General features: G+C 35.3%; 1 protein-coding gene across 1 annotated transcript; it reads left to right on the forward strand.

Moving 5' to 3' along the window:
• The first annotated feature begins 307 nt into the window (after positions 1–307).
• LOC145034872 (F-box/kelch-repeat protein At1g23390-like) lies at positions 308–2,205 on the forward strand. The gene has a single exon (XM_078983429.1). It carries the CDS (start codon positions 963–965, stop codon positions 2,097–2,099), a length of 1,137 nt encoding a protein of 378 aa, XP_078839555.1. The 5' UTR covers positions 308–962; the 3' UTR covers positions 2,100–2,205.
• The last annotated feature ends 11,995 nt before the right edge of the window (positions 2,206–14,200 follow it).

Consider the following 14,200-nt stretch of genomic DNA (forward strand, 5'->3'; position numbering starts at 1 on the left):
AAGAAGAAAATGATATTTAACGCTAACACATTACTTTCCCTAGAATCTATGCCTATTCCCAAATTAATATGGAGTGGACCTGAGATGCAAACGTAGAACGTGAACCATTTCTTCCTTACACGATTTTTCCCTTTTCGTACTTTCTTTATATGCACCATTCGTTTTTATAAGATCTTTATCACGTTTTTTAGCGTCCATGTTATTCTTATCCCAACATTAAATGATTAAATACACCCCGTCCCACATATATAACTACATACCAATTATATCAATTTTTGGATAATATATAATATTGCTTCATTTGTTCTAAGACAACCAGGCAAGAGTATCAATACCGAACACCACCGTGAGGTGAGTTGTCACAACAATGACGTAGTAAACACCACACCGCCTGGTGTGCGGTGGTACGGGAACCCTTCTTGCACAATACTACACCGTTTCGCTATCTCTGCTTCTCTATTTTATCTTTCTGCACAACACTATACTGTTTCGCCACCTATGCTTCTCTATTTTATCTCTTTTTACATGCTTCTTGCTCTTTAGATTACTCATTGGTGTATATTTCGCATATTTTCAGAGGAGTGATATGTGACAATTTCCCAAAAAAAAAAACCACAATAACATGTTTTGCGAAAAAAAAATGAAAAATGATAGAGCATACACCATCAACCTAAACAATTATTTATATAAATATATCATCTATCATCCATTGTAAAATAAGAAAATCAATAAAACATGATAAAAATGGTTAAGGATCATCAAAGCAATTAAGATCATTTTATAATGTTTACAAGAACTTATAAATAATTTATAATTTTAAAGATTTAATGATTTGTAATAATATCGGATAGTTTAAATAAAAACCAGTGCAGCTGTCACATGTATATAAAAGAGTTGTGTCGAGTGTTTTTTTCTATCAAATCCAAAATCTCCCAACGTTTTGTTCTTTCAAGAAAAAGGAGATGTCAGATATGGGTAACTCCTCCACAGCGAGGTCGTCGTTCGATGAACAATCCATTCACGGCGATGTACTGGAGGCAATCCTCTCCCAAGTCCCACTAGTACACTTACTTCCGGCGTCTGGTGTGTCAAAGTCGTGGAGCGCCGCCGTATCATCGGCCCTTCGCACATCCACCAACACCAAACCATGGCTAATCATCCACACACAGAGCTCTAGGCACCCGTTCTCCACAACCAGTCACGCCTACGATCCGGAGTCAAACATGTGGATCGAGATCCGACAACCGGCGATCGGTTATGTATCTACACTTCGATCATCTCACTCGAATCTTCTCTACATGTTGTCGCCGTCGAAGCTCTCGTTGTCTTTTGATCCGCTTCACCTGACTTGGCACCACGCGGTGGCGCCGAAAGTCTCGCGGATAGATCCTGTTGTAGCCGTTGTAGGCAGCCACGTTGTGATTGCAGGCGGTGCCTACGATTTTGAGGACGATCCTCTCGCCGTTGAGGTTTATGATCTCGAGTCACAGCAATGGACTAAATCGGATCCAATGCCCGAGTTTTTCAACGGATCCGCCGCTTCATTGTGGCTCTCGGTTGCTTCCGTTGACCCTCATCTCTTCGTCATGGAGAAAACTTCCGGTGTAACGTACTCGTTCAATCCCAATAACAATACGTGGTCTGGACCGTATGATTTACGTCCCGATCACCGCATTTTTTACTCGGTTATCGGATTCTCCAACGACCGATTGATTGTCATCGGGATGTTGGGTGATGCTGAGGATGTTGACGGGCTGAAGTTCTGGGAAGTGAACTGCGAGTCATTCGAAATCAATGAAATTGGGGAGATGCCGGCGAATCTCCTCGAGAATTTGAAGAGCCACGATTCGCAAATTTCCTCCATCGACGTCTCTATGGTGGGAAACGCGGCGTATGTATACATCTCCTCGCGAGCTGAAGAGGTATTCATGTGTGAGTTCATCGACGGCGGGGGATGTAGCTGGCGTAGCGTGGCGAATACGTCTGCGAATGGCCGGAGTATAATGGATAAATTAGTTTTTACGTGCTCGAAGATAGGGATTGAGGAGCTGCAACGAGCAACGAGGTCAGGGAATCGGAAGTTCGTCGTGAAACGGTGAGTCGTTGTTCAGTTGACTCGGTGTAAATTCGTGTTTAATCTAAATTTACTTTTGTATTATTGTATATTTATAGTGTCATAATTCATAAGTATATTCTTTTTTAAAACTTGTTTTACAGTTATTCTATATATATATATATATATATATATATATATATATATATATATATATATATATATATATATATATTCATACAATTTTTTTAGGGATTGAAACTTATAGAATCAACCAATTTAAGTTTGAAAACGCTGATAATCCAAAAATTGTATGAAAATAAAAATTAAAAAGAAAACTGTAAAAAAAAACGTTGTATAAAAGTTATAAGACTTAAAAATAGTATAAAAGATTGTATTTTTTTCTAAAAGAAAATAGAAAAAATTGGTCGTAAAATTCATTATGCGATGTTAAAGCCTTAAAATTCTTTAAGCAATATTAAATTGCTTAAAGTCAAAAGAAGTGGTAGCACTCTTGTAATATTATCTTGTAGGATTTTTTGTAATATTGGCTTGTAGGATTTTTTTAGTTTTTTTATTGGGGAAAATGACGACAATGCCCTATGAGCTTTCTAGGGTTTGTCTATTTAGTCCCTAAATTGTTTTTGGTGCTTTATGGGGCAACAAATTTGTTTTTGTCATGTCTGTTAGATCACTTTGCACAAAATGAAGGGGTAAACCGGTTACCCCTTGCCACATAGACATGTTGACTCATTTGACCCTGTCGTCGCCTGATTGTAGAAGAACTCTTATAAACCTACCAATCATGAACACATCCGCACCTCCGGTCAAAAAATATTGAGATAATAACCAGGAAAATTTCATTGGAACGGTTTCTAGTGTTATCTAATAATCTATATTCCTCTATGGTTTTCAAACGTTTGACCCGACAACTGCTAAAACGAAGATTTCGGTTCCGATTCTTTGAAGCATTGTGATGCCAGAGGGTTTTCTAGTGTTGGATCTGGCAATAGGGACTAAGATACGATCTTAGATTGGGATAAAGATGACGTCGGTGATGTTGATGAAGATTTCGGTGGTGATGGTTGTGCAGTGGGGAGGATTTAAAGTCGTCGTTGCTTGGGGAATTGTTGGAGGTCGAACAGAGGTTTAAGGAATAGGCATTGTTTGATGGTGAAGAACTGATGAATACGGATGAGAATTTTGCTAATGGTAGTGTTTTACTACAACCACAACCATTGTCCTCTGATGTTGATGAAGGGTTGACCTCTGTTTGTTCTCTTTGTCGGTTTCAGTTTCTCTCGCCAGAATCTGTAGCGACGTTGCTAGATTAGTGAAAAGTCAGATGCCATTTTCATCCCCAATGTATGTATTTAGGACGCCATTGTAGCATATGAATCAATCAATAAAATGATTGATTGCTAATTAGAGCTCCTTCACTATCACAGATAAGTAGCCATTTCTAAGAAATAGGAATTTTCTATAAACATAACATACCTAATTTGTTGAATTTGGTTATGGTGATGAAATCATGTGTTTCATGGGTTTTAATTCTGATTAACAATACACACTCATGTTTCAAAGCTAAGATTTTGTGGGTATTGCTTTAACTGAAATGTATGTTTGTAGTTATCGTTTTCCCCTTTGTTGTTGCAATTATCGTTTTTCGGTGATGGTGTATTAACGGTGAGATTGGAGGAAGAAGATGACTTCAATCCAAGAGACTCAAAAAATTATCAAAATACAAACGATTATGATGGAATCATTAAATCCAAGGGAATTCGTGAAGGTTTTAAGAACATAGTGGAGAAAAGCAAAAGTTGGGTGGAGAAGAATCATAAGTAGGGTGGGTTTATTTTATTTTTCTTTAATTTTTTTTATTAAAAAAATCACATTATAATGTGATTAGGTTGGTCAACAAACAAAAATGGTTACGTGACATACATAAACCGGTTGTATTAGGATAGGTGACCAAATGAACAGGTCAAATTTTATTTTGTTCCCCAGTAAAACACTAAAAAAAATTTAAAGACCAAATAGACCAACCCTAGAAAGTTAATAGGGTATTATTGTCATTTTCCCTTTTTTTATTCTTTAAATTCACGTAAACTTAATATGTCTAGCATAAAAAATATAGAGAATGGTAGTGTATTAATTTAATAATTATGATTTTAATCAGAAAAAAAAAATAATCAAAAACCAATCAGAATCCACCAATACACCTTCTCTCTTCTCTGCTTGCAAGCCCCTTGCCCAAGACAAATGATGGTGTTCGGCAACGTTCTAGGTGAACGTTGGCAAATGGCGAATGGGTTGGTGATGTCACTTCCTGAACCGTAAGTGGTTTAATAGTGATTTTACTATACAGACTAGGTTGTCTACTTAGACCGGAAGATGTGATTTTACATGGGTCATAATATTTTTTTCTTATTTTCCTTTCTTTCATCTAAACCCATGAAATGAGTGAGAACTTCCTTACTATTTTTTTATATTTAAAATATATATATATATATATATATATATATATATATATATATATATATATATATATATATATATATTTCCTACAAATATTATATTTATATTGTAAGGAATTAAAAACAATGAGTTTTGATATATATTTTTTTTTATAACTTTTAGTAGGTATATAATTTAATAAGTATTAAAAATGTTAAAAGAAAAAGTTTGCCAATGGGCTCCCTCACCGTCTTTCCCCAGTCAAGAAGCAATATGGAGCGATATGTTCAGGCGACAGGAAAAGCTTCCCTCACCCACACCGTCTGACCTTATTTTTAAAACAAATGACTACAGACTACATAGATTAGGTGGGGTTTATATTTTAAACAAAATTGATTTATAGTTTCTTTGTAAAAAAAATGTTTAGATCATATTTATACCAAAAATTAATATTTAAGATCAATTTTTAACAAACTTTCAAATATCGATCAAAATTCAAAAGTATAAAATTGAAAATAATAATAATACTACTACTACTACTAATAATAATAATAATAATAATAATAATAATAATAATAATAATAATAAATAACATGGTATATTTAAATGAATCTCTGATGTTTAAGAGTAAATTATATGATTGGTTCCTAAGGTTTTGGATAATTTGCACGTTTATATTTGAAACAAATGACTACAAACTATATAGATTCGGTGGGTACTATATTTTAAACAAAATTGATTTATTGCTTCTTTTAAAAAAATCTTTAGATCATATTTATACCAAAATTTAATATTTAAGATCAATTTTTAACAAACTTTAAAATATCCATCAAAATTCAAAAGTATAAAATTGAAAATAATAATAATAATAATAATAATAACTAGAAAGATTACCCCCGCTACGTGGGGGCCAGAAGCTTTCAATGTTGTTTCCGAATCGATAAATATGACAGACGTAGAAAGTGCAAGGATGACAAGCCCGAGCTTTGCCCCGGACCGTTTTGTTCATGTTTTTATGAAAAAATGTAAAAGTTTTGACTGCAAGGATCAGAAGTGTAAAAATTGCTAAAGAATTAAAGCGATAGGAATTAGCAAGTTTTTAGAAAAATGATCAAAGTTGTCGAACCATTAAAGTTTTGCGACCAAACTTTAAATATTAAAAGGTTCCTAAATAGAAAAGGGATCAAAGTTATCAAACCGTAAGTTTTGTGGCCAAACTTTAAATATTAAAAGGTTCCTAAAAATTGTAAAAATATCGATTACAAGAACCAAAAGTGTCAAAATGGCTAAAAATAAGGACCAAAGTTGCCAGAGTACAGAGACTAGTTCTGCCAAAAAAACAACATAAAGTCTGGGGACTAAAATAGACAAAAATTATGAAAGTTAACTATTCATAAGAAACAATTTCCACAAAATATATATATAAAATAAATAACATGGTATATTCAAATGAATCTCTAATGATTAAGAGTAAATTATATGAATGGTTTCTAAGATTTTAGTTAATTTGCACGTTTGATCCCTAACTTTTCTTTTTCAATTCGGAATGTCTTTATTGTTTGTTTTTGTTGTGCGTTTGGTCACTGTCTTACCTTAAAAGACTATTTTGCCCTTAACTTTTTAATTTATTTAAATAAGGTGGGATATGTATGGTGAGGTGGAGGCCGGGTTGGCGTGTGTTTATTTAAATAAATAAATAAATCAATAGCAAAATAGTCTTTTTAGGTAAGACAAAGACCAAACATGCAACAAAAACAAACAGTAAGATCTTCCGAGTTAAAAAAATAAGTTATAGATCAAAAGTGCAAATTACACCAAACCATAGGGACCATTCGTGTAATTTACACAATGATTAATTTCTCAATTTTTTTTTTTTTTTGATAAAACTGCAAAAATGGTCCATGTGGTATGCATTTTTTTAGGGTTTTAGTTCAAACCATGACTTTTTTGGATTGGTGATCATTTTGAGCTAGTTTCGTTGCGTTTTTTATCCCTGTGAATAGTGAAATGACTGTAATGCCCTTGGGGTATTTATTTTCCATTTTTAAATTCATTTTTTCTAATTTAATAATTATTTATTCATTTTAATTATTAAAAAAATAAGAGGGCCCACCTCTCTCTCTCTCTCTCTCTCTCTCTCTCTGCGTGTGTGTGTGTGTGTGTGCAAACTTCACCCCTCCTCCTTCATTTACGACCAAGAATCCCTATCTCCTTCATAGCCAAATCACTTCAAAAATCTTAAACCACATTCATATCGGGTTGAAGATGGTGGCCTCGATTAAAATTCCTATATCACATTCAAAAAATCCCTAAATCACATTCATATAAAAAATCCCTAAATCACATTCATTGCTTCAGTAATCCCACCGTTAAAAATGGTGGCCTCGTTCAAAATTATGTAAGTAATCCCCATAGGTTTACAGTTATCCTCCAGTAGCTTATCCTCCAGTTGGCTGAATCGATTTGATTCAACATACAAAACCCGCTGAAGTAGACCCAATTTTCAGATCGATCACTTCCAACATTCACTTAATCTAAATCTCTATCGATGGAAGATGCTTGGGGGGTACCGAATGGGCCTTTTAGACAGTGGAGATGGCAGCAATAGAGGAGGATGAAGACCGCAATGAAGATGGCATCGGTAGAGGAGGGTCGATTTTGTTTGTGTTGGGGTAGTGGGAGCATATGGAACCTCCGTGAGCAACACCACTCATCATTGAACCACCACATAACACCACAGAACACCCACAAAGACTTCCTCTCCCTCCTTCCATGACGACATCCTTTGCAAAAACCCTAATGCAGCCTCCCTTATAGGGTTATCTCTGAGAACGTAATCCACCTGAGGCAGTGGGCAGATGTTAAGTGATCGGAGTAGACAGAGACGAGGAAAGAGTCGATGGTGGATTTCAGATTCATACACGCACATATCGATTTCGAAAACGAAAACATACACATACAAATTGATTTTTGAGCATTGTGTTTATTCTTAAGCACTTGTTCTTAGCACTGTGTATGTTTAGAATTAAAAACCAAAAAAAAATCTGGAGAGATTGAGAATAAGTGTGCATAAGTGTATTACCATGTTTCAAGAGAGAGAGAAAAAGAGAGAGAGAGGGAGAGAAGTGGGTCCTGTGTTATTTCTTTAATTGTTAAAATGAATAAATAAATAAATAATAAATTTAAAAAAATAAAAGAAAAGTGAAAAATAAATACCCCAAGGGTATTATAGTCATTTTAATTTTCGAAGGGACTATTTTCACATACAAACCACTCCAAAAGGACCATGAATCCAAAAAACTCGAGGTTTGGACTAAAACCCCAAAAATTTGCATACCACAAGGACCATTTTTGCAATTTTGTCTTTTGTATTTGATAGATTATTATCCCACTAACTTTGACAAAAGTTTTTATTAAATAAGTTCTTGATTGGTTATTTCTTTTTGATAAAATTGCAAAAATGGTCCCTGTGGTTTGTAAATTTCTGTGGGTAAGGTAAAAAAAAGTTTACTAGCAAAAAAGGTCCCTATTTGATGGTTTGTTGCGATTTTGGTCCCAACCTCGTTAAGTTTAACAACATAGCTATTAACTTTTGGCAAATGACAGATTTACCAACCTCAGGCTCGTTTAAATTCGATCTTTATTCAAGCTTTTAACGATTCGATCTCGAGTAGCTCATGAGTAGTTTGGCTCGTTTGCAACCCTAGATACCTCCATCGATGACGACAATGTTAGATCGAGGGTTTTCAAACCACCAAAGCCACTACATGTGATGAAAAGTTGTAGAACTCGTTATTCGGTACTCGTTCGACCGACCACCTAGTAGCAAATACTCAGATTTGGTAATTCATGTAGAAATATTTTTAGGTAAATTCTTTATGTCAAAATCATAAGTTAAAACATTATATGCTAAAAATAAAAACAATTAAAAAAACAATTTATTATAAATAAAAATAATAAATTTAAATTAATAATCCAATAACAAGAACTAATGCAATAAAACAAATAATTAAATAAAATTAATACTCTAATAAAGTAACACTTACTAATAAATATATATTATATGTTAAAAATTGTAATGCTCGTAGATCCGGGTTAGTCAATTTAGAGATAATAGGGTCGAAAACGACTTTTTGACAAAAGATTATTTAGAATAAATAATCTTAACCAAGTTGTAGAATATGTCTCAAGGGTTTCGTACATATAAAGAGCGCCGAAATCCGAGTTAAAACGAAGAAGTTATGGGCCGTCGAAGTTTTATGGCAAAACCAACACGGTACTGTGAGATGTAAATAGTGAATTTATGATAGAGGATTTTTTAGCCTTAGTGATCTAAACTAAAGTTGTAGTATACGTTAAACTGAGAACGTCAATAAAAAGAACGCCCAAATCTGACTTCGTATGAGGAAGTTATGATTTTTCTAAGATTTGGCATAGCGATGCATGGCCCGAAACTCGAATTTTACTTCAAGCGGTTTTTGGCTTACGTGACCTAAATGAGAGTTGAATATCTCATTAATAGGAACTCAACGGTAAAAAGACAGACGAAAACGGAGTCCGTATGAAGAATTTACGAATTCTTCGCGGTCATTTAACAGTCTAATTTCTTCCTACTGTTAAATTTTAGATCGGTCGAGAGTTAGCCGACGGAGTCAAAATGAAAGTTGTAGATCCTATTTTTACCTACGCGTGGACATAAAGAACATCAAAAACGGAGCTTGTATTAGAAAGTTATGAATTTTTAAAAATCAGTTGATTTCCACCTTATGTGCGATGCCATGTGTCAGCACCAGGTGAAAACTTGGAGCCTAAGCAACACCAGACGTGGTGAGAGGCACCACAACGTGGATACGCCCCTGGAGGCCTATAAATAGAGGCTCGAGGCTGCCTCTTTTCGTTACACCTTTCCCCACTTCTTTCTCTTTCTAGAACATCTCTCTTAGCCCTAACCCCCCCCCCCCAAAAAAAAAAAAAAAAAAAAAAAAAGCCTAGGTAACCTCCCTAGCATGAGGCGGAAGCCCGGAGCGCCCGACGGCTTCGAGAAGAAGAGCCTTTTGGCTCGGGAATGCTGCTACAGTGAAGCCCAGTTTTCGAGAAAACCCGTTGTTTCGTCAAGGGATAATTGTTTTAAGAGTAACGAAGTGTTGTCCGAGTGTCGACTCACCACCTTACCACGTGAGTGCATAATTACTTTCATCTTACACATAGATATGAAGTATTTAATACAAATTACGTGTTATTTGTGCATATTATCTGAATACTTGCTGCCTATGTTGGGTGAGATATTTTTATACATGTTTTAAATGTTTTAAACTGTATACGTATTTTTATATCTACAAAATATGTTGGGTAAAACATGGGTAGATGGGTAATTGGGTTAACTGTGTGATGATTAAACATATTAATTATATTATTGTTGGTTGAAAACCCTATGTACACACAAGGTTTCCCAACCTGACCCACTCAGTTTATTTATATCACAGGTGTTGATATGAAGTCACATTACACTGAGAAATTAAGGAGATATAGATCACTAGTGAGAACGAATGTAAGTTCTGTTTATGCGTATGTTTCTGTATTGACGATGACATCCCAATGTTTTAAATGAATAAAAATACATTTCTTCGAAAATGTTTTGAAAACGAATTTATCATGTTTCATTGGGAACAAATTCCGCACATTTTTATTAAAAAGTGGTACTCTGATTTTTATAAAGCATAAACAAAATCGGTATTTTCTGGCCGTGAAAATGGGGATGTCACGGTTGGTATCAGAGCATTAATTTAAGCGAACTCGGAATAAGGATTTATTTCTAGACTTAAACTTAGAATGCTAAGCGATGATCAGATCTAGGAATAAGGATTTATTTCTAGACTTAAACTTAGAATGTGTCTAATATATTTTAGGAAGTACACATGAATAGACACAAGCACTTGCTTAATCAGGGAAGATGCCTAAAATACTTTTATGTGCTAAATGATTTATGATGCTTTATGTTATCGTTTGATCGGATCTATGGTCTGTTGTCAACCAGATCTGGAAATTTTATGTGCTCAGGTTTCTAAACGTTTAATTACGATATTAGAACCGGTATGTAACTTTTTGGAGTAATACGGAGGAATACGCATCTAAATCTTCCTCTATCTATATTCTCATCTCAATACACCGAACACCTATTTTTGGTGTATAGGATGTCATGATAAGGACCCATAGCATACTAAGCAAATGGAGGAAATGAGAAGGCTTACGATAATGAATGATACCTATCGGAAGATATGTTAAGAGTGATATCTTACCTTTAGAATGCGTCTAATAAATAACACGTCTAGTACGGGAGAAGCTCACTTTCGATTGGAAGAAAGAAAGATTTTTGGTAGAATCCATGAAGTGATCCCATCGTCTGACATTTCCACCACCAACCGGGTCGAAGCAGAAATGTTGATTGAAGACACGCATGGAAGAGGTCCTAGTAGAGTCTAGGGAAAATTATATGATTGTTCAGACACATTTGTATGTGTTAAAAGCATAGGTAACCTCCTTAGCACGAGGCGGAAGCCCGAAGCGCCCGACGGCTCCGAGAAGAAGAGCCTTGCGGCTTAGGAATGCTACTCCAGCGAAGCCTAGTTTTCGAGAAAACTCGTTGTTTCGTCAAGGGATAATTGTTTTAAGAGTAACGAAGTGTTGTCCGAGTGCCGACTCACCACCATACCGGGTGAGTGCATAGTTACTTTCATCTTACACATAGATATGAAGTATTTAATACAAATTACGTGCTCTGTGTGCATATTGTCTTAATACTTGTTGCCTATGCTGGTTGAGAGATTTTTATACATGTTTTAAATGTTTTAAACTGTATACTTATTTTTATATCTACAAAATATGTTGGGTAAAACATAGGTAGATGAAGGACGAGGGGTGAAAGCTGAAATAGAGGAATATTAGTGGTATGGACCTAGTGCCCAATAGGTGAACATTGGCAGAAATGGACCTAGTACCCAATAAATGAGCACAAGCAGCTGCGCCACAACCTATAGATGTTGTTGATCTACGATAAACATCCTAGCAGTTGGGTTCTAAGGATAATATCAGCAGTTGCGCCTAATAGAGAACACTATAACCTTGACAGTAACGTCTAAAGAACAATACCGGAAGAAGCGCCTCATATAGAATGTCACAACTATGGCAGTTGTGCCTAAGTGATAGAACTAGCAGCTGTGCTTGACAGTTGTGTCATTGATAACGATGGACTTCGTACTTATTCCTTAGGAAAATCCTTAGGAATGAATGAATGAGAAATAGCTGATTCTTAGGGTAGATCCTTAAGATTAAAGAAGATAATGGGGATGCGTAATTGGCTTAACTGTTTGATGATTAAACATATTAATTATATTATTGTGGGTTGAAAACCCTATGTACTCACCAGGTTTCCCAACCTGACCCACTCAGTTTATTTATATCATAGGTGTTGATATGAAGTCACATTACACTGAGAAATTAAGGAGATATAGATCACTAGTGATAACGAATGTAAGTTCTGTTTATGCGTATGTTTCTGTATTGACGATGACATCCCAATGTTTTAAATGAATAAAAATACATTTCTTCGGAAATGTTTTGAAAACGAATTTATCATGTTTCATTGGGAACAAATTCCGCACATTTTTATTAAAAAGTGGTACTCTGATTTTTATAAAGCATAAACAAAATCGGTATTTTCTGGCCGTGAAAATGGGGATGTCACGGTTGGTATCAGAGCATTAATTTAAGCGAACTCGGAATAAGGATTTATTTCTAGACTTAAACTTAGAATGCTAAACGATGATCGTGAGGAATATGTCTAATATATTTTAGGAAGTACACCTGAATAGACACAAGCACTTGCTTAATTAGGGAAGATGCCTAAAATCTTTTTATGTGCTAAATGATTTATGATGCTTTATGTTATCATTTGATCGGATCTATGGTCTGTTGCCGACCAGATCTGGAAATTTTATGTGCTCGGGTTTCTAAACGTTTAATTACGATATTAGAACTGGCATGTAACTTTTTGTAGTAATACGGAGGAATACGCGTCTAAATCTTCCTTTATCTATATTCTCGTCTCGATACACCGAACGCCTATTTTGGTGTATAGGAAGTCATGATAGGGACTCATAGCATACTAAGCAAATGGAGGAAATGAGAAGGTTTACGATAGTGAATGATACCTATCGGAAGATATGTTAAGAGTGATATCTTAGCTTTAGAATGCGTCTAATAAATAATACGTCTAGTAGGGGAGAAGCTCACTTTCGATTAGAAGAAAGAAAGATTTTTGGTAGAATCCATGAAGTTATCCCATCGTCTGACATTTCCACCACCAACCGGGTCGAAGCAGAATTGTTGATTGAAGATACGCATGGAAGAAGTCCTAATAGAGTCTAGGGAAAATTATATGATTGTTCGGACACATTTGTATGTGTTAAAATTGTTTTTTTTTGTGATAATGACTTGGAAAACTGGGAGACAATACTTGGGACGAGTATGAGTAGGTGTGAAAGGTAGTACAGGCCTATACTACCGGAAGCACAGGACTCACGCTTGGATCAGGGAAAGTCACAAGGTTGCCAAGAAGCTAGTAATTGATTTCGTTTTATTCGAGTATGTCATTACCATTGTTTCGGTAATGACTAAGAGAATGATTGTTATTATGACCCTAGTGGTCATATCGAATTGAGTCCGACTACGATAAGTATGTTACGTGGTTCAGAGAAACATGTTTGATGTAGCATCTGGCTTAAGCTGGAAGATTGAAACACAAGATAACCAAAGTGATCGGTAGAGGTATCACGATAGTTGCTTATAGCTAGAAATGCTACCTTTTTAAGATGTGATTTAGAACATGAAGAAAGGTATAGTCTGTTTTTGAATTTGACTCTAAGAGACCTGAGTCTAAGCTTTGCAATATGCGATGATAGGTTATTAGAATATGACACATCGATCCATTGTAGTAATAGAAGAATCTTATCTTAAGTTTGTTAAGAATAAGAAGGAGTCTCTGATAAAAAGCAAGTTTGTGACATGAAGGTCATGATTGAAAGTGTAACAAGACATTGAGAACGGGTGCAAGATCAAGCACCGCTTGCAGTCAAGACGACCAGGAGTTAGATACGTATTCGAAGAAACATAGAAAGTTATGATTATTACCTAGGATGAAGAGATAATGCATTGAGTCATCATGTGAGCCCTATTTCGTTGATGACTCCGGGACATAATCATCCTAAGGGGGAGATAATTGTAACCCCCGTAGATCCGGCTAGTCAATTTAGAGATAATAGTGGTCGAAAATGAATTTTAGACAAAATATTATTTAGAATAAATCATCTTAACCAAGTTGTAGAATATGTCTCAAGGGTTTCGTACATATAAAGAGCACCGAAATCTGAGTTATAACAAAGAAGTTATGGCCCGTCGAAGTTTTATGGCAAAACCAGCACGGTACTGGGAGACGTACATAGTGAATTTACGATGGAGGAATTTTTAGCATTAGTGATCTAAACCAAACTTGTAGTATACATTAAACTGAGAACGTCCATAAAAAAGAACGCCCAAATCTGACTTCGTATGAGGAAGTTATGATTTTTCTATGATTTGGCATAGCGATGCATGACCCAAAACTCGAATTTTAGTTCAAGCGGTTTTTGGCTTACG

This window comes from Lactuca saligna, chromosome 3 (genome assembly GCF_052625555.1).
Source record: "Lactuca saligna cultivar CGN05327 chromosome 3, ASM5262555v1, whole genome shotgun sequence".
NCBI classification, from domain to species: Eukaryota; Viridiplantae; Streptophyta; class Magnoliopsida; order Asterales; family Asteraceae; genus Lactuca; species Lactuca saligna.